This window comes from Gastrolobium bilobum, unplaced genomic scaffold (assembly GCF_033153095.1).
Source record: "Gastrolobium bilobum isolate Gb01-03AN ecotype WA unplaced genomic scaffold, APGP_CSIRO_Gbil_v1 utg75659, whole genome shotgun sequence".
Lineage (NCBI taxonomy): Eukaryota > Viridiplantae > Streptophyta > Magnoliopsida > Fabales > Fabaceae > Gastrolobium > Gastrolobium bilobum.
In genome coordinates, this window is record NW_026895742.1 from 65,417 (window position 1) to 86,890 (window position 21,474).

Here is a 21,474-nt window from a genome sequence, read left to right on the forward strand (position 1 = left end):
AATAAAATAAGCGAGAGGCTCCTGGAGCCCCGCCCACTCATTGGGGAGTGAAACTCCCGTTGGCTTTCTCTGCATCCCGCCAACAAGAGTTGTCATCTAATTGTGAAGTATGATTAATACCCAACAATATGTTTATATTGATAGCTAAGAAAATAGCTCTTTGTATATAAAATATTTGAAAGTCAGAATTCCGTTGAATTTGTGCTACAACTAATTGTGATTGATATTAGCTCTTAGACGAATGATTAGTCCCAACTCTCCTAACTTTTTCAAAGACCACCCTTTCAAATTTGTTAGGTTCCGTGTAACATTAGTTAAAATTAACATATACAACGCAGGGTAGCAGTTCTGTCCTATACTTTTCTTTGAAATTAAATATAGAGAAGAACAAAGAAACAACCACAAAATCATAGTTGAGAATATTCCTCCTGCACATTTAGTCTCTGTCAATATATCCTTGCTCATGGGATGATAAATGGATAAGAATACCTGAATAGACATCAGATCTTATAGGTGAAAGAGGTATATTTCGATTTCAAATTTGATACCAAAATATCATTCAGTACAAATTTCATTCTGATTTCAGATTCAATCTAGCCACTTGTTCCTCCATATTTTGTTCACAAGTTGAAAGCTATAACTTGAACTTGTGGCTCTTCTACTATGCTCCTATTCAGTGGTGTAGCTAGAGAGAGGTAAGGTGGGGCAATCGCCTACTTTAAATTCATCAAACTTTTATTTTAGATTATATTTAGATTTAAAAGAAATATCATGTAATATAAGTTGGTTCCCTTTCATTTTTAGAGCTGAAGTCTACGAAGAAAATTAAAAATAAATAAATTCAAATCTAGATATGCATCAAAGCGTAATTGTGACACTTAATAAATCTAGTATGAGCCAGTCTCCTATGTTAGATTAATACTAATAGTTTAAATATTTCACTTTTACTTAATAAATCTCATTTTTGTAGGAACATGACAGGCTGGAATTAAGCCGGTAGAACAGCCCCACATACATAAGGTTTTGCCAAAGATATCAATTTCATTTTTATTTTCCACAGGGTTACACTGACAAATACATGACCATCAATTTCATAACCATACCTAATCGGGTAGAATTTAATTTAGGCCAATAATATGTCACATGCTATTTTCTCTTTGTTTTCTTCTTCATCCATTGTATCACATAGCTTTCCCCCCTTTGTTTCTGGCAAGAAAACTCCAAACAATCCACTACAACCTATCACCAACCCAAAAACCCCGTAACAAAGGATCTTATTGCCTCTACCGGCACTCACCAGCAATGGACTGAACGTGCCACCAAATACCACCGCTTGCCTCGCCATGGACAACCCCGAATTCCTCACACAAGTTGGGAACAACTCTGTTGTGTAAATTAAGTAGATATTAAACGAAGTACAAGCACTGAAGAATGATATTAACTCAAACCCAATTTGCATATTCCCTTCCATGACTGAAAGCACACTAAAAACACCACTTAGGATAGTGAATATCAAGAGTGAACTTCTCCTATTGAACTTGTCTATTAGAACGAAGGTAAGCAGAGAGGATGGTAATTCAGATAAGGCATTAAATGTGACACTTAAATAAAGGTTAAAGGACAAGATTCCAAGGCCTAGTGGCATACCATAATAAACCAATCCAATCCCAAAACCCATAGCCATAATAGCCAATAACCTTCTTGAAGACCATTTCTTTTGCAACAAAATCTTAAGGGCAGAGTACAAATCCACGTTCCAATTTTCCGCCTTGTGGGACATGTTATCAATAGCCAAATTGAGGTTACTTTGAGTAATTGATGTTATGCATTTCAGAGTTGCCACAGCTTCTTCTTTCCTTCCTTGCACTAGAAGCCATCTTGGGGACTCTTGAATTAACAACTTGACTAATACACAATACAAAATGGTTGGAATTGAAGTCCACAAATAAAGATTCCTCCATGAAGAACCCCTGTTTGTGTAAGCCATAGCAGGGAGTGACAAGAACCCTATAGTGAAACAGAAGAATCCGATGACACTAATCTGGCCACGCCACCGTTTTCCGACGAGCTCGGAAGCTAGGACAAGAGCAGAGGTTCCAATGGTGGCACGGCCAAACCCACATAGAAATTTAAGTGATGAATAGATCCAAATGTTTGTAGAAAAGGTTGCTAGCAAGGAAGCTAGGGACATCAAGAGACATGAGAAAAAGAGCATGTTTTTACGACCAAGTGATGAATCAGCCAATGTAGCCAAAACAACACCACCAACTAAGCACCCCATGAAGAACAATGAAGCTGGGAGGCCTGTGATGATGGAATTCTCACACTCCAAGCCCCATTCTGATATGATTGAGGCTTGTGTGGGTCCATTCCATGCCCATGAATCTTTTGGAAGGTTACAGAATGTGGTGGATGAGTTGCAAGAATCACCACCCTGTTCTGTGCAGTGCCATTGTGGTTGTGCATCTGTGAACACACTTACGAATGTTTGTTGTGCATCAAAGAGCCAAGCAAAGGAAACAAGAACAGCTTGGAGGAATTGGGTCCAATTGAATTCCCCTATGCAGAGTTCTACTGTGGAGCCAAGTGAAGGAAGGTGTTTATTCGTTGTTGTCGGTGGTGTTTCTGCGTCAGAAGAGTTTGGTTGGTTGAGAAGAGGGGTTAAATCTGCCATTGAGGAAAGAATATTTAGTATAACTCTTTACTTTTAGGGATGTGTATTTATATAGGACCATCGAGGTCGTCTACACTCTTCGTTATTAATTTATTTTCAAGCAAATGGTGGCTATTTTATGAAAATAATTTTTTTCCCTTTAATTCCTGTAGTGATATATTATAATATTATTTTCTAAAATATTCTCTTTTTTGTAAACAAAAAAAAAAAAATCGTGAAAAGAAATTTAATTCTTATAAGGATATGTTAATACTGTATTTGTTTTGTGAAATTTTTTTTCAAGTAAAGAAATACTTTAATCCAAAAGCTTATTATTAGCTGTATGTTATATTAATAGTTTTATATTATTTTTTTAACATATTTTTTCATATAGAGTTTATTGAACTTTAAAAGTGGACAATACACTTACTTGCTACCTATCTATTTATTTAAGAAATTTCATTATATTTAATGGTTTATTAATAAAATAAGGTGAGAGTAAAATTTATAATATTTGATTACAGAAGCTTTGATATTATATAAAGAATAAATTTAACATAAAAATTTAAATTCTTAAATTAAGGCAGCAGACTTAATGTATTACTTATTAAAATTGATAAAAAATAATCCAGTAAATTTTATTATTAATATCCTGGTATTGTAAATATCCTCCTCTTTTTAGCATTGAAAAATCATTTTTTTTATGTGTTCGGGAAGTCAAGTCCCCATAAATTAACTTCTTAACATTTATTTTAAATAATACATTAGGAAGTATATATATTTTTAAATATATGAAAGTACAAACCTAAAGTAGTTTTAAAGATAATATTGAAATAAATGATGGCAGCTCAGTTGTCGTCATGGAATTGAGTCGGTAGGGATAAGAACGTGTATTTGATTCTCTCTAGTACCGTTTTTGAGAGAGGTTTAAAACCTTAATCCCAGAATCCATCTCGAATCAGACTAATCACAAAACAATAAACCGATTAAAATATCACAAAAGAATAACATAGAAAATTCACTTTCAAAGGAACTAACATCCCACAGATAAGAAAGAAGAACATTTTAAAAAATAATGTTACAACATAAGTATTTTAAGTGTGAAAGTTAAAAAAGATATTTTATTTTTTTATAAAATAAAAAGATATTTTCTTTGAAAAGCATAACAACCTCGTCCAAAATAAATACATTTATACACCCGCTTGTTCTCATTACTTATTTGTCCCAGCAAAACTATACATATAACAATTTTATATCAAAATTATCTATAATCGCGTGGCTAAGACACATTGCGTTATATGCCAACAAATGAAAATTTTAAAAACGAAGACAAACTCATGAAATAACCAAAATAGTGGACTCGTGAACTCTTTCATTGCAAATTATTTCAGGTATTTAACATTATCTAACTAACCCATTTATTTCACGAGTTATTTATACTTTATATTTTGTTTTTATAATCCTATTATCAGTGGCGGAGCCATATGTATTGTGGGTGTGGCTTCGGCCCGGGTCAAATTTTAACAAATTGTACTTATTATATATAATTATGTAATTAATTATAATTTAACCCGGATTAAAATTGTAATTTGGCCTGAGCTATAATTTGTAATTTGGCCCTATGTAAAATTTAAAATATTTTTGGTGAAAGATTTGGGTAAGTTGTATTAGGTTATGTGTTTAATTTTCACTTGTATAAAAAAAAAATTATTTTTAGTAAAATTAAAAAATATTTAATAAAATTATAACTCTTCTTTGTGCTGCTTGCTCATATGTTATGTATTTAATATAATTAAATACATTATGATATGAATTAACTAAAATTAAGAAAAATAAATACACATATAATTTTTTGGCCCGAGCTCAAATTTAAACTCTGCGAGTGGCTATTATCGTCGTATGAATGATATAAACGTAGATCACGTATAGATAAAAACGTGACAATTTGCTTCTTTTGATATGTTCAGATTTTTATTTTCCCACGTAAACTTCATATACTTTTTAATAACTTCATTGACGCGTACAAGATTCGCCTTTGAGCTGCAAATTGTGACTGCATTCAACTAAAGATCAACATGAAATCATAAAGTAATTAAATATAATGGTAGGAATCCTTTCATTTCTTCTAACCATGTGATTTCAAGCATTATTTTAAGTTATCATGGGATCCAAAATAATATACAATTTCAAACCACCAGCTCGTAAGCGTTGTGCCGTCGAAATTATTGATATGTTCGGCGATTAGGATTACAAGATCGATGGGCGCTGTGGGTTGGCTAAAACGCGGAAACTAGCTACCCCTTTGTTTAGGTATTTTATCTATCGTGCTAAACATGATAATAAACGTGGTAACGAATATTTTGTTCCAGAAAGATCTGTATGTTAAATCTAATCTCATCACTGTAGCATAATTAAATTTTTGGCAGCATTTAAATTAATTTACATAAAAACTACCATTAAGTTATAAAATAAAGTGTTATTATTATTGGATATATTAATAAAATAGTTTAATAATACGTTCATATACTAACCCAATAAGTTAGAACATGATTATTTGGGTATATAAGAATTGAAGCCCAATAGCTTGCATTATCTCTAAGGTTTTCTTTTATTGTAATATCTCAAGTTATTGGATATATTAATAATATAGTTTAATAGTAGGTTTACATACAAGCCCAATATATAGGTGAAAATGTGGTTATTTGAGTCTATATGGACTGAAGCTCAATAGCTTGTATTATCTCTAAGAATTTTTCTAAGTTGGAGATAACATTATTAAGCATTCAAAACTTGATATATGTTAGTGTAATACTTCAAGCGTATCAAAATCCTTCTTTCTCAAACTCATATCCTCCGACACAAGCAACTCTAAATCATTTTCTCTCGAACGCATAATCTCCGGCAGTTATTTGTATTAGCAATATTTTAACAAGGATTGTTTTGCACTTTATCGCTAGGTAATAATTAATAATAACACGTTATCATATTATTAACAACATTAAAAAATATGTTTCTGATTTATTCTTTTTATAAGACTTGAAAAATATTATAATTTACACTTTTTTAACATTTAAAAAAGAAAAAAAATATTTATCATTTTAAAGGACATAATTTTGTGTCATTTTAAATGAAATAATCGTGTTATGATATATATATATATATATATATATATATATATATATATATATATATATATATATATATATATATATATATTAGTGAATTACCCGTGCGATGTCCAGGAGAAAAGAACGAAATTGTTGTCGCCGTTGTTGGTTAATCATCGCACCGGTAAATCAACACCTTCATCTTGTTATTAAGCTCTGAACGGTACTATGGTGGAGGTATAAACATGAAGGAACAAAAAATAAAAAAACAAACCTGTTACTTGAGAATTATGTGAAATAAAAAAGAATTATCTTGATATTTTGTGCTATTTTTGAACTTTAAAAGGCTACAACATTCACAAGGAACTTGTGAATATCAACCACAAACAAATCTGCAACTCATAGGCATTGACTGTTATGCAAAACAAATATAGTTATGTACTCAATAATTCATTCTTCAAATATAACCACCAATGAATCTTCTCCTTTGCATTATTATTCAATATGATCCTGTCTTATTGTTTCAACCGTTCACAAAATTTGCTACAAAATGGAATCAATTAATATACATGAAAAAAAAAAATTAAATGTTGTGCTGATTGTTCATTTTGTTTCGATGCACTTTTATTTATCACAATATGATTGTTCATTTTATTTAGATATTTGTTTCTGAAATATTTACAGTAATAAATCTAATTATCTTAACCATACAAAGAGGGTTTTGTTAGACAGTAGATATAAGGGGGGAAACGTGTTCGCAGGCGGGGTGGCCCGGTATAACACCTCGCATTCCTAAGTTTAAATATTAAAATATTAAATGAGAATTAAAGAGAAGGATTAGTGAAAAATCCTGAATAAAAAGGCCAAAAACAAAGAAATGGCAAAACGGTAAATTAGCCACGCACACAACCTAGGAAGAAAATTTAGTAGAAGGTCTCAGATGATAAAAAAGAACATTAGAAATGGATTCAGAACGAAAAATTGAGTGGATAGACAAGTTTCAGAAAAATCAGTGAATAGTGTTTTTACCGGGTAAAAATATCGCGGTATGATTGTACCGTAAAACGTGCCGATTGAGTTTTGAGCTCTAAGGTTTTAAATATGAGCTATAAATGGTCTATAAAACTAGGAAATACGATTTCTGATAAAATTTGATGGAAGTAAATTAGTTTGGGGAAGCGTGCCAACGGTGCGTGCAACAACTTAAAACAGCATTTTCTCCGAACGATCGGAAAACTCCGGATTCATCTGATCAAGTATAATTAAAGGACCGTGGTTAATGTTAAAAATTAGAGTTTCTAAATAGATTTTAAATTTATGGACGTTTAGTGGAATCGGAGGGAAATTCAAACGGGTTTGAAACGCGTGAGGTGGCGGTGGGCCCCACCCCACTTAAGTCCACTTAAGCCACCTAAGATTCATTATTCATCATCCACTTTCCTTCCCTTTTTCCAGCACAAACCCGCGGCCATGGAGGAGAATAGGAGCAAGCTTCAAGCTGTGATTTCTCACACAATACCTCACCAAAATCCACAAAGTTTGTCACTAAATTTCATGTAAACCATCATCCCAATCCAACCATACTAGTATTAGGCCTTAAAAACCAATAGATTGGGAGAAAAGTTTATGAATATGAAATAGTAGAAGAGAAATTACAGACTCAAAGACTCAATACATAGTGATTAAATACAACAGTAAAGGAAAAAATGGAGAAAGATTGTATTTTGCTCATGAGGAGACCTAATGGAGAAGAGAAAAGATAAGGGTGTTGCTTCACACTAAACTTGCATACCAAACCTTCTTATGCCTTTGTCTGATCTTCCATTTACATACTGGGAAAACAGTCACAATCTAGTGATTACTTCAAGTCATTCCCTGCACCATAGGATCAAGGATGTTTTTCCTTTCTTTGATCAGACGATGGACTTTACATTAAGGTGGATATGGTTGGAGTTGAGTTGTTTCCTCTGCTCTGCCTTCCCAAGGATGATCCTTTGACACTCAGATGCGTCCCACCTCTTGTCATGCTCTGCTATATATCGCGACGTCCTTATTTCGCTTTGTTGTGCGTGTTTGTCCTTTTTGGTGCGCTTTGCAGCCGTACTCTACAGAAAAGCAAAAAGAAGATGTGAGTTGAATAGAAAAGCAAAAGTAAGGGACAACTCATCACTCTTTTATCTCTTTCTTCTCTCACTATTCCATGTTGGCAGTCGTTCCTTAACACGAACTAACACTTATTGCATTTAAACTAATATTTATAACCAAACATACTAAAAAGAGGCAGAACGACTTTCATTCTTCACTAAAAATGAACCGGATGGAAAGGAAATTTTGTCCCATCAAATACCCCAAAACTTAACTTTTGTTCGTCCTCGAACAACTCAATGCAGAAGTCATTTCATTCATCCAAAAGCAGTTCAACAATCATAAATCAAAGAACAAAATTCATACAGAAATAGATTCATAGATTTTAATCAATGTCATACAGAGTTATTGATCCATATCTTGCCAATCACTCATGGGTACTGTTTCACTCATTGTTTCGGAAGATTTATGGTTCCTTGAACTTTGATTGCCTCTACTTTGCAATGAATCACTTGATTTCTTCAATCAAAGGGGCTTTTAAGGCTTGTAATGGCGCTTAAGCTTTGGTGGAAGTGCTTGTAAGTTGGGTAATTTAGAGCAGTGAACGATTTGATCCCTTTTTTCGCAGGAACACCTCTTGCGACTTTATGGGAACACCTTTATTTCTGATTGCTTTCTTCTTTCCCTTTAAGGAACATATCTCTTTTTCCTTCTTTGTCAGCAGTTGATCTTAATATTTTTTTTTGACATTCCGCGAAATTTTTTGGTGCTTTATTTATTGGTGTTCCTGATAGCTTTACCTTCTGTCGTTCATTACTCTGGTGGATGGAATTCATGATGATGGGGGATGGTTTTGAATGAGATGAATATTCTAGCTTGGATGAGGGTGACTATGGAATGATGCGAACATTGGTTGTTTGACTCGAGCTTAGTTGAAAGATGGCCCTTGTGATGTTGAAGTCTTCTAAGTGATTCTGCAATATTAATAGTGTTAACACAAGTTCGGGGATGATAGATAAAAATTCTCCGGAATGCTCTCTCAAAGAATTTAAGTGTTTGGCTTTTCGTTCTTTACCTTGTTAGCCTCACTCAGATCAGAACCTTAACAATTCTAAAGATCAAAATTGAACTTATTCTTTCTCACTTTTCACAATATCTGTTTCTGAGTTCAAAATGCTACTTAATACTAAAATATTTTTTGTTTTTCTTTTTTCAAATAAACAAACAATTAAAACAAATGAATTATTCAAAGCATCGAATAGTAAGTAAGGTATTTCGTTCCACGCAACAAAAGCATTAACAACTAAAAATTCAAACAATAATTTTCATAAAATAACAAAAATCATAGTCCTATCAAAGCAAAATTTTCAAAAGAATAAATTAATCAAAATCCTAGAATAAAAAAATTGCAGAAATTAAAGTAAATTAAATGTAGAAATGTAAAGAGTATAGAGATAGAAGCGGGTACGGTTGATGTTTCAGAGTTGTCCCCATCTTTTTCTCTTGTCTTCATCATTATTTCTTCTTCTTCTTGCCTTTTCCTTTCTCTTTCTTTTCCCTCCTACTCTTCCCTCCACTGCTTGGCTTCTTCCCCTATAGCTCTTTTTCTTATTTCTTCCTTCAAGAGTAGCAGTTTCTTTTATTTGACTATGACGTTCGTGACTTGAGCTTCACAGAACAACTTTTCAAGTCCAGTCAGCAAATAAGAGATCATATTAGTATGATTGCCTATATGATGCCTGAGTGCAAGTTTCTCATTAACATCATCCTTAACATGTCGCTTCACTTCACTCAACCTCAAGCCTATCTCCTTGCTAAACTCCATGAGATAATTTCCAAAGACCTTCATTAGCTCCTCTGATTTCTTCCTTCCCTTAGCATCTTTTATCAAGGAGCTTTTGAAGGGATCCTCCAGCTTTAGTTATCTTCAACTTCTGCTTGTTCTCTAGGCTTAATGCAGCTTGACGAATTCCAAACAACATAGCTTGCAGGTCTAGTTTGTTCATCCTTGCAGCACGAGATGTTGAGGGTTTGGGCTTGAGGTTGAGTTTATTGTCTTGCTATTGTCCCCTTGATTGTTAGGATGATTTCTTTATCTTTCTTCTATTGTTGTTCCTAAAACTAAGTAAAAGAAGAAGAAATATTGTTAACAACATCCTTCAACTCACTGATATCGGATGTGATTTGGTCTATATGCTCTTGGGGAACACCAGTTCATTGAAGAAGGGCCTCCTCTATTCTGTTTCCATCATTCCAAAGATTTATCCAAGGCCTATTTCTGATTTTCTTCTAACATTTATGGGCTATGCCTAGATAGGATCTTTGGTTTTTCTTCTTTTGTTGGAGGGCTTTTTATTTTTCTAGTCGTGAGGGTCTAATCAGGTGTTACTTGTGTTTGGATGAGTGGGACGTCAATTGCATTTGTTGGGGTTGATGAAAGTGTGGATTGAGAGGTGGAAGGGATTTGTGTTATGTTTATGGGCTCAGTTAGGGTGCTCTGAGACAAAGTAGGAGAAGAGGGACGAATTACAATTTCATCCTCTGGAAATGTAGGGACATGAGTGGGTACTCCCAAATTGATTGTCCTGGGTACTCTCACCTTTTTCTTCTTTGGAGGATTAGGGTCAATAGCCTTACCCTTTTTTATCTCTAATTTTCTTCTTTCCTCATCCTCCTTGGCAAGTCGTTCTTGTTCCTCCTTCTGTATCTTCCTTTTTTCTTCTTTTTTGTCTCCTCTCTGCTGTTCCTGAGGAGACTTTTGTTATGGTGGGCATGAATGTGTATGGAATGGGATATCAGGGGAGTCAGAAATAGGAGAGAAAGATTTTTGAGGGGATTCCTGTTAGGAATCCTCTTGTTGTTCCGGAGTCACTTCTTTCTCTTTTCTTTGTCGTCTTCTTCCTCTTCAGCTTGAAACAGGTCAATGGACTTGTCAGCGGTTGTTCCCTCTGTTCCTTTGGAAAGCTAGTTGCTAAAGGTCCTTCTTATTCTTTGAGATCTCCTCTCGCCTCTGGCTGTGGATGGTTTTGAGGGAGATGATGCATACATCTTTCTTTTCTTGCTCTCAGTAGCAGCAGAGGTAGACCTAGTTTTGGTAGGGTGGGAGACAGAGGTTGTTTTGGAGGGAGATTTGTAACAGCCCGTTGTACACCGATATTGTTAACATTAATTATGATATTAAGCGCAGTTACAATCACAACAATTCATTTATAAAAATGCGAGTAAACTTTTTCCGTTTACTACGCGAGCATTTAAAACCGTAAAAAAACGTAATAAATAAAAGTTGTGACCATAACTGTAAACTCTTGCGGAATACTTATTTAAACTATTTTTATATCTTATTTTACTTAATACAAGTCACTAAGGGGTTCCCATAAACCCGCTTAGCCAGTTTATCAATCTTACGTTTTCTACCTATCCGAACGTGGTTCTGTATATTTATTCATATCCTCGCAATTTTCTTTGTGTTCATCTCATATTTTAGTATCTTTTACGGGACTTAATTACCTTTCTAATGAGCCATCACACGAGGTATTTCGATCCTGTTTTCTCCGGATATCGCCGTTTGAAGTTGGACAAACAAATCTGTCAGCCAACCCCAAAACAGCTCCAAACATCCTTCACCAAATCAATTACTGCAGAATATACACTCAACAAATTCCTCTAAAGATTTTATAAAACAAACTAGACACCTCAAACTTCAATTTTATATATCATACACCTAATTTGACCAAGAAACGAAGCGGGAATAAATTTCCCAAAGTCGGTCCAGAACTGCCCAATGTGCAGTAGCTAACTGTACAGTCCGAGTTCACAGCCCTCTACAGGCCGACGCCCAACCCATAATTTCCTCAAATTTTAAAAAAAGATAGGGGACATCTCAAGCTTCAAAATGGCGTATGGAACGTCCCTATCAGACTTCTGTGGAGGGAGATATGCTCTCCCAAAGTTCACTCAAAATCTGTTAATTTCTAGAAATTTCGCCAGAGTTTCCTTTGTTTTTCCAATGAATCCCACGTTTGTAAAAGTGCTTAACTATCCTCCAATGTACCTAATAGACATGGGTGGCACACAAGGATCAACAGACCTTGGGGCTCTTACAACCCACAGTATAAAACAATTCCTTATCATATAATGTAGCATACCGACCTGATCCATAACTCTATATATATCACATCAAAAAGGTGGCTTTGTGCCATAACTACAACATCCTACATCAACCTACATAAACATAATACATCACAGTGTCACAAATATATAAATCTGTACACAAGCTAGTATAGCCTGTCAAAAGCCTAGCTAATAACCATGCATCGGCAAAATATCAAATAGCCAGATCACAGTGGAACATATATATACAACAGACTCCCAAAATAAGAAGGCAACATTTATGCTCAGAGATCTACTCATCAGCCACGGGCCTCTTGCCTCGAGAACGGTCGTCAACTGCTGCGTTACCTGAAATATGTCCCCATAACGCGGGGTGAGAATGAATCTCAATAAACTTGGGGTTTATGGAGCAGTCTCCACCCAAGAGTCCACTTCCTGCAAGAAAATATCAAGTACCAAGACATAGCTAACACCTTATAATCCATATTAGAATTTTCGTATCATATATCTTTTCTGATAATTCTCATTTATTCTTATAATGTACTTTCTAATTAGTCTTAAGTATGTTCATGTCTTATGTATAAATAAGGCTTTCATCTTATATTCGTAATATCGTATCACATTCAATAGCATACTCATAATGATCAGAGAACTAAAGTTTCCTCGGCTATACCTTATGTACACCGTGATCATATCCATAAATGTTTCCTCTGTTCAGAAACCATAACTTACACTTCCAAGGCTTTATTTCATTGAAGATCATATTATATTAACTTATCATAACATAAATAATATCATATGCATGCACTATATGAATGCAACTACGCAAAGTATCAATATTAGCAACAATCATATCCATACGGAAACCATAATCGCCACTGATCATGGCGGAACAAAAAGGCTGAGAAAACTCCTAAACCGAAAGCTTACCTGAATGTTTTCCGTTTCTATAACTTGTTTTACACGAAGACTATGAACTTAGCTATCCACGTGTAGTCCGTCTCATAGGGTTCGAATTTCTGGGATTCACTCCTCTTGCTTTTCACTGGTACCATAATTAACGTACCGTTAATGACAGTTTATTATATTATTTATTAAAGTAACCAATTTTCTTTCGGTTACAAACGTTCATTAACTTAGTGATTCCAACATTCCTTTATTTATTACAATTCATGGCATACAAGGTCTTACTCTTAATTCACAAGTCATAATAGACCCTTAACCGGTTAGTTCAACCACTAATACCCATACATATTTTTATCTCATTAAGACTTGCATACACTGTTACGGTCTACAAAACATAGACAAACAACTCATATAAGCTGATTCTAATTCATTTCTCTTACTATCCAAAATCATACATATATAATTTCATCAAGTTTAATTAGCTTAACTCTTGTGAAAGCATTCACACACTATAGTTCCATTAACTTGACATAAAACTAACATCAATTTCCTTAGCCATGTAATACATATTGGTCGAATAGTTACATATATATATACTCATGGATTTACCATTTCATCTTAGATAATTAATGCTTCATTTTACTAACAATTGCAAAGGAACATCACACACTCATAATATTAATTAACACCATTCAATGGCCAAAATACATGTATAGCCTAAATGTGCCCATGTAAGTTCCCCACAATTTATCAACTTTTATATCATAAAACAAACATTCTTTAAGCATACCTACATGATCAATAATCATTCTTCATCACTCTTGCACTATATGGCCGATTGACCTATTTAATGATTCCATAGTTTTCTTTCAAGCTTTCAATCACTTACATCATATTCAAGGAACCTCCAACACCATTTAGCTTAATGACAACATAATTCCATTCACTGCCATGAAATAGCCGATTGGAACTTATAGAGTTTCAAGGATTTTCTCACCACCTCTACTCTTTACTCTTTATTCTCATCAATCTTTAACCAATCATTGAACATGAATTCATATGCAAAATTAATCAAACACATCATGTACCTATTTAAACTACCAATTCCAAATAGTAACTATATGACAAATTGAGAATTCTATCAACTTCACTACATAATACCAACTTGCTTCATGCTAAGTAACCTTCTAATATATATTTTTAGTCACACACACATAAAAACAAGATCAAAATATGTCTTATGTAATTTATTTTACTTGGCCGAATTGGCCTATAAAGGATTCTATAGTCTTTCTTCATAAATTCACTCTTAATTTAATTAAAGAAATCATCAAACAATCACTTGAAATCAATGTTTCTTTTAGACAATCTAACAAACACATGGTTGGCACCACTTAATCACATTATAGCTAACTTTGTTCATCAACCATATATGTTCCAATTATCCTTTATATCAACTTTCATAATTAATATAGCAATCCTCACTAATCATAAAGTGTGTGGATGTGTTGCCTACACTAGAATTTCAAAGGTTTCTTTTAACTTTCACTCAATATTTATTAAACCAATCCTTATTTGTTCAAATAAAAATCATAGCTTCACTTAGACATTTTAACAAACACTTGGTTTACATAAATTTTCATGCCTTGGCCAATTTGTTCTTTGTTCTCACAACAATTCCCTTTTGTTAATTTAAAGCTTTTCTATGTTTAGTTTGACATCAAATCATCAAACAACCTACAACCATACATAAACCTCATTAAATATTCATGATATAAAACCATAATAAACAGCCCTAATTCCATAGCAACCCCCTTGATACATTTATTTTCAACCATTAAAATTGAGATAATTTACCTTGTCTAGCTTCCACTTCAACTATTCAACAATCCCAAGCTTAAAAGTGAAGAAGATCACATAAACCCCTTCTTGACAGCATGTATTTCACAAGAAAATGAGAGGATTTTCTCACTTTAGAGAGTTTCTCTCAAAGAACTACACCACGGAATATGTTTACAAGGTCATAGCCTTTACTTTCTATGAAGAAACCTAAGTAGAAAGATGATGAAAAAAACGATGCACTCTTGCCCTTTTCTCTCATATACGCTCGACTGTAGAAGAAGAAGAAACAAAGAATAAATCGTGGAAATGAAGCTTAAAAAAAAACAACCGACTTTGGGTACACTTAATAACTAATGGATTAACTTTCTTGTCATCTCACTAAAGACAAAGCAAGGAAACTAACGTGAAACACCAGAAAAAATAGAAAACCGATTTGGAAAGTTAACCAATTTCCTATTGGTTGCTTAATTCAAATGCTACTACTTGAATACAAGGAGCAAAAAAATAACTTGGAGATGGATTTGGTCTGCCACCGATTTGGACCTTTAGTAATGGGCCAATTTACTTAATTTCCACTTTACAAACACTTAACTTGTAACCTTAAAATAGTTTTCTATTGGTTCCTTTCTTACTAACTTTCAATGGTTCTTAACATACTACAAGGAAAGAAAAGTGACATGGAGGTGCAGCAAAAGAGATCAACTTTAGTAATATTAAAGTCCAAGTAACTTTAATTGTTACCTTGTTATACATCTTTGACCCTTCTAACCTCAATTAAATTCTTATTGGTTTTTAATTAATTTATCTTACTTAATTTTAATAATTATTATAGAAATTATCTAATTAACTTAAAGGTACTTTAAACCCACTAATTTTGCTAAACTAATTAATTATACATTCTAAATCATAATTAGACTTACTTCGTCTAATTATTAAAATAACTCTAATCTTTCACTACAATAACATCCATATCCTCATATAATTTTTTTGAATAAGTGTTTAATTTAATTAAACATCTAATTAATTTCTTTTCTCTTAATTTAGTAACGAGGATTGTTATAAGATTCCTCAAAAGGCTTCTTCTTTTTGGTTCCAACCTTCTTAGACCCTTCAATAGTCTGAGTTGACGCTTTAGTTAGAGTAGATAATGATGGCTTTGTTTTTATAAAGAAGGGTTTCTTAACTGCCTCCTTTTTCTTGGTATTGGTGTGTTTTGGATTTTTGGAAAAGGCCAAGGAAGACTCCCCTACTCTGCCTTTCTTTCTTTTTGTTGTAGTTTCAGGTTTAGTAGCGTACTTCTATTATGCCTCAGGGATTTTCCATCTGGGTCTCCAAAGGTTCTATGCAAATTACTATATGTTTGGTGGTGAAGGGGTAAGCCAGAAAAAGGCTGTTGTTCTCTAAGGGAACAACTACACCACCAACATTGGTGAATAACTTTGAAACTAGGTAGGGGAAACAAAAAAAAGTTCTTTTTGAAGTCATTTTTTAGACTTTCGTAGACGAGGGAAACAATATCAAAGACTATCCCCCATCATGCAGTACATCAGAACCATCATGCTCTATTTAGCAGAAGAGTCCTGTGTGGTTGGGGTTATGCTGGAATTGACGAAAAAAGCCCATAATTTTGCCTCATGGTTGAGGGAAGCTTTAGAGACAACACCTCTTTGGAGAGGTTCATCAAGTACAACAATGGTTCTCAAGACAAGCAACATGAGCTTACCGCCACATTCTGAGTCACCATTTCTTGGTATGGAAGTTTATCAACCACACGAGTGTGAAAGCTCTTAATTCGGAAAGAAATACGTGAGGGTGTGATTGTGAGAATATTTCAATTTTTTTTTGTTTTTGCAGATTAAAAAGAAATGTCTTAAGAAGGTAATGCTCAAATTCCTAAACATTTCAAATTTTAATTTAAAGCCATGGTACAGAGATTTGAAAGATTGAACTTCAGGTTCAATGAAATGCAAGATATAATAGAAAGAGTTGAACAAAGGGAGCAACAACCTAGAACATAAGAACATCAAAATGAAGATGATACAAATTCTACAATTGATATGAAGCAGAATGAACATCGAAATGAAGATAGAAGAGCGCGTAATGAAAGAGAGGGTTGATAACAACCTAGGAAGTATCAAGATGAAGATTCCATCCGTCCAAGGCAGAAATGATCAAGAAGCTTACTTAGAATGGGAAAGAAAGATGGAGTTGGTGTTTGATTTTCATAACTACTCAGAATTAGAAAAGGTAAAATTGGCTGCCATAGAATTTACTAATTATGCTGTTGTTTGGTGGGATCATTTTGTGTCAAATAAGAGGAGGCATGGTGAAAGACCCATTGAAACATGGGAGGAAATGAAAGCTGTCATGAGGAGGCGATTTATTTCAAGTCACTACCATAGGGACTTGTTTCATAAATTTCAAAGCCTTACACACAAGGTTCTAAAAGTGTTGAAGCCTATTTCAAGGAGATGGGTCAGCCATGACTCGAGCCAATGTGGATGAAGATCATGAAGCTACTATGGCTAAATTTTTGCTTGGCTTAAATCAAGACATTGCAAATGTGGTAGAATTGCAACATTATATGGAGAAACAATTAAAAAGGAAGAGTACCATGCAATGGGGGCAAAATTCAAGTTCATCATCAAGGTCAACTTGCAGCAAAAATGAAGATAAGCCTTAATTCAAACCTAAGTTTGGACCTTCCAAAGCCAACCCAGTTAGAGGAATTTCTAGCCAAGGTAAGACAGAACCTCAATCCTCTAGAAATACAAATATAAAGTGTTTTAAGTGTTTGGGAAGGGGTCATATTGCTTCTCAATGTCCAAACAACAAAGTCATGATTTCGAAAGATAATGGTGATATTGAAAGTGAAGGGAATCTGATAATGAATCCATGCCTTCTATAACACCTCGCAATTCTAAATTAAGTATTAAAACATTAAATGAGTAATTAAGTGAAGGATTAGTGAAAATCCTGAAGATTAGGCCAAAATACAAAGAAAGGGCAAAACAGTAATTAGCCAACACGCAACCCTAGGAAGATAAAAATTGAGTAGAACGTCTCAGATGGTAAAAATAACCCTGGAAATGGATTCAGAACAAAAAATTGAGTGGTTAGGCAAGTTTCAGAAAATTCAGTGAATAGTGTTTTACTGGGTCAAAATACCGCGGTACGATTGCACCGTAAACGTGTCGAGTGAGTTTTGAGCTCTAGGTTATAAATATAAGTTATAAATGGTTTATAGAACTAGGAAATATGATTTCTGGTAAAAATTGATGGAAATAAGTCAGTTTGGGGAAGCGTGACAACAGAGCGCGCAACAGCTTAAAACAACGTTTTCTCCGAACGACCGGAAAACTCTGGATTCATCTGATCAAGGGTAATTAAAGGACAATGGTTAATGTTAAAAATTAGATTTTCTACATAGGTTATGAAATTATGGACGTTTAGTGGAATCAGAGGGAGTTTTGAATTAATTTAAAAACGCGTGAGGTGGCGGTAGGACCCACCCCACTTAAGTGAACCTTGCCACATGGCAAAGCCCCCATTACATCATCATCTTCCTCCCTCCTTCTTCTCCAAACCCGCAGCCCCTTCATTATTGTGCAAAAATGACTTTGGAAACTTCATTTCACCATAACTTGATCATTTCTCCACCAAATCCGTCGATTTTTGGCTTGAAACATGATGGAAAACACCTTCTAAAGCCATTGGAGGTACTCTTGAGCCTTGAATCCAGCTGTATTTTGCGAAATCTCCTCCTCAAGGCCGCGACTCACTTGCTTAGATTTCTGTTCATGGAGCTTCTAGGTGCTCCAATGGTGGAGTATGTTTAGGAGGAGCCTTGTGCCTTGCATTTGGGTGAGTTTCCTTGTATTTAAACGGTTGATTCATGTGATTTGAATTATGAACCCTAAAGAGGGCTTAGATGATTGATGTGTTTAGAGAGCTCAATTGGGAAATGTTTGTACATGAACGTGTCTTAGAATAATGTGTATTAGCTATAAATGCAATAAAAATTATTGAGGAAAAATGTGTATTTTTAACTTAGAGAAATTTTAGGTTGTCATGACTTTGGATTTTGAAATTGTGTTAGGATGGGATTGGTGAGTTGTTTCATGATTGGAGGTTAAGATAATGAGATTGTATGAGGTGTGGAGTGGTTAAAATTGAGTGAGAATCCTTTGAAATTACCTAGTTGACAATTTGGCCATGTAGGGAATTTTAGGGATTTGATGTTGTTGGCATGACCTGGATGATGTATCAAGTATTAAATGGTATTTAGATGGGTTGTGTGGTGGTTGGAAAGTAGAAGAATAAATGAAAAATAATTGAGGGTGATAAATGCCATAAAGGATCCTAGAGTAAAATATTAGGCAAAACGTTGTTTAAAAGACATAAAGTGAAAAACGACACTTGGTATGGCCTTTTGGCAACCTAAGGAAGTATAATAAAATGAGAAAGAAAATTTAGAAAAATAAATTATGAAATAAGCCTAAGAAGGCCGAACCTACAAGGGTGTAGGGGGGTTTTGACGTTTTTCGCGTTTTGATAGAATTGCTGTGTACTGACGGTTCGTACATGGTTATTGTAGGTTGCCGTACGTCGATTTGAACCCCGAACCGTGAGTCGGTGGATTGCCCTTGGTCCTGGACCAAGTGGGATTGAGGCATTCTGTTGAGTAACAAGCTTGGAAAATAAACTACTTGGAGCTAAGTGGAGATACACATTGAGGTAACTTCTTGGTACTGGGGCTTGTTCCCCTTGTGTGTTCCACCATACCCGTTGAGGGTGATGGTAGGAAATGTATATGAGTAGTGTAGAATAACATGAGCATGCATGTAGTATTTATGTGGGTACTTATGTACTGAGTCTCTGGCCAGTAGACAGTGTAGCCTTCGGGCAGTTCGGACTTCCACTGGATAGGTCTCCGAGAGGGAGTTCCCGTTGACCTAGGGTCGTGGTGTGTGATCCGGATAGGAGCACACTAGGAAGTCTCGGGTGTATGCGGATGGAAGGGGTACCTTGGTTGGATGTTCTAGGAACACGCCTTGGATGAGACCCATAGGCTTATATGCTGAGGACGTTGCGTGGTATTGGTAGCTACTATTCTCGCTTCTACGTCTTTTGTATTCCTATATTCCCCAGTTTCTCTAAATTCCTTGCTTTATCCCGTTTTTAAAAGTGGTTATTTTATATTATTTATATGCATCGAAGTGAGCCGTTGGGCGGAGTTTTATCCAGAACCTCTGGGTTACTGAGATATATTCGTATATCTCACCCCGTCTTGGGGGCTTTATTTCAGGAGGTAGCAGTGGTACGGGAGCGGCGGGCAAGAAGCCCGTAGGATGAGTCATTGGAGGACTTGCACTTTTTGCATTTTGATGGCCATTTGGCCTAGGCTAGACTTAGGGCATGAACCCGTGCATCTAAATGGTCAAGAGGTACCCAAAAAAGATGTTTTTAAATACTTGGGCTCCATTTTACAAAAAGGTGGAGAGATTGATGAGGATGTAAATCATAGAATCAGAGCAGGGTGGATGAAATGGCGCAGTGCATCTGCATTTTTGTGTGACCGCAAAATCCCCCTGAAGTTAAAAGGAAAATTTTATAAAACGGCAGTAAGACCGGCAATGCTATATGGAGCGGAATGCTGGCCAGCACATAGGCAACATGAGCATAAGATGAGAGTAGTAGAGATGAGGATGTTAAGGTGGATGTGTGGTTACACAAGGATGAATAAGATAAGAAATGAAGATATTCAACGAAAGGTCGGAGTAGTACCGGTAGCTGAGAAGATGAGAGAAGTTTGTTACCTAGAGCTAAACACAAAAAGAGGCAGAGGTAGGCCGAAGCTTACTTGGGGGAAGGTAGTAAAACAAGATTTAATGGAGTGGGATATAGATTGGCGGACAGTATGTCTTAGAACGGAATGGAGAAAAGCTATAAGTATGGTAGAAGGTTAGACCCGCTGTTATTCCTATGTTCCAGATGGTCCCTTTTTTAGTCCTTTCCCCCTTCATTTCCCCCACTTCTTCTTGTCCCTTTCTTTTTTACTTTTATTTATTTATATATACATATATTTTTATTTTATTTTATTTTATTTTATCTTATTTTATTTTATTTTTTTATTTTTTTTATTTTATTTGTTTATTTTATTTTTTTATTTATATATATATTTATTTATTTAATTTTATTTTTTTTGTGTTTTTTACTTTTTTTCAACCGTTTTGTATCTTTCATGTGGGTTCATCTACCACCGACCCCAATTAATTTGGGATAAAGGTGTTGTTGATGTTGATATTGATGTAGGAAAAACAAAGGAAACTCTAGCGAATTTTCTGTAGAATTGACAGAATTTAGACGAACTTCGGGAGAGCATATCTCCCTCCATAGAGGTCCGATAGGGACATGCCATACGCCATTTTAAAGCTTGAGATGTCCCCTACATTGTGTTAAAATCTGAGAAATTTCTAGGTTGAACGCAGCCCTGTAGAAACCTGTGAACACGGACTGTCCAGAACGCACCTATGCAGGGGCTGTTCTGGCAGTTTTTGGGAATTTTATTTCCTCTTCGTTTCTTGGTCAAATTAAGTGTATGATATGTCAAATTGAAGCTTGAGGTGTCTAGTTTATGGTATAAAAATTTTAGAGCATTTGAGTGAGTGGTTTTCTTGCAGTAATTCGTGGAGTGAAGGATCTTTGTAACTGTTTTGGGGTTCGTTGGCAGTTTTGCTTGTCCAACTTCAAACGGAGATATCCGGAGCA

The 21,474-nt window shown here is 34.8% G+C and overlaps 1 protein-coding gene and 1 long non-coding RNA gene across 2 annotated transcripts; both read right to left on the bottom strand.

Moving 5' to 3' along the window:
* Window positions 1-1,123: 1,123 nt before the first annotated feature.
* On the bottom strand, window positions 1,124-2,674 carry LOC133295476 (organic cation/carnitine transporter 3-like). The gene has a single exon (XM_061494316.1). The coding sequence runs from the start codon at window positions 2,672-2,674 to the stop codon at window positions 1,124-1,126; it is 1,551 nt and encodes a 516-aa protein (XP_061350300.1).
* Window positions 2,675-11,990: 9,316 nt separating this feature from the next.
* Window positions 11,991-15,092, bottom strand: LOC133295445 (uncharacterized). Its single transcript, XR_009749340.1, has 3 exons — window positions 14,719-15,092; window positions 12,886-13,000; window positions 11,991-12,303 (listed from the first exon to the last, which is right to left on the bottom strand). It is a non-coding gene; the product is annotated as an uncharacterized LOC133295445 (long non-coding RNA).
* Window positions 15,093-21,474: the final 6,382 nt, after the last annotated feature.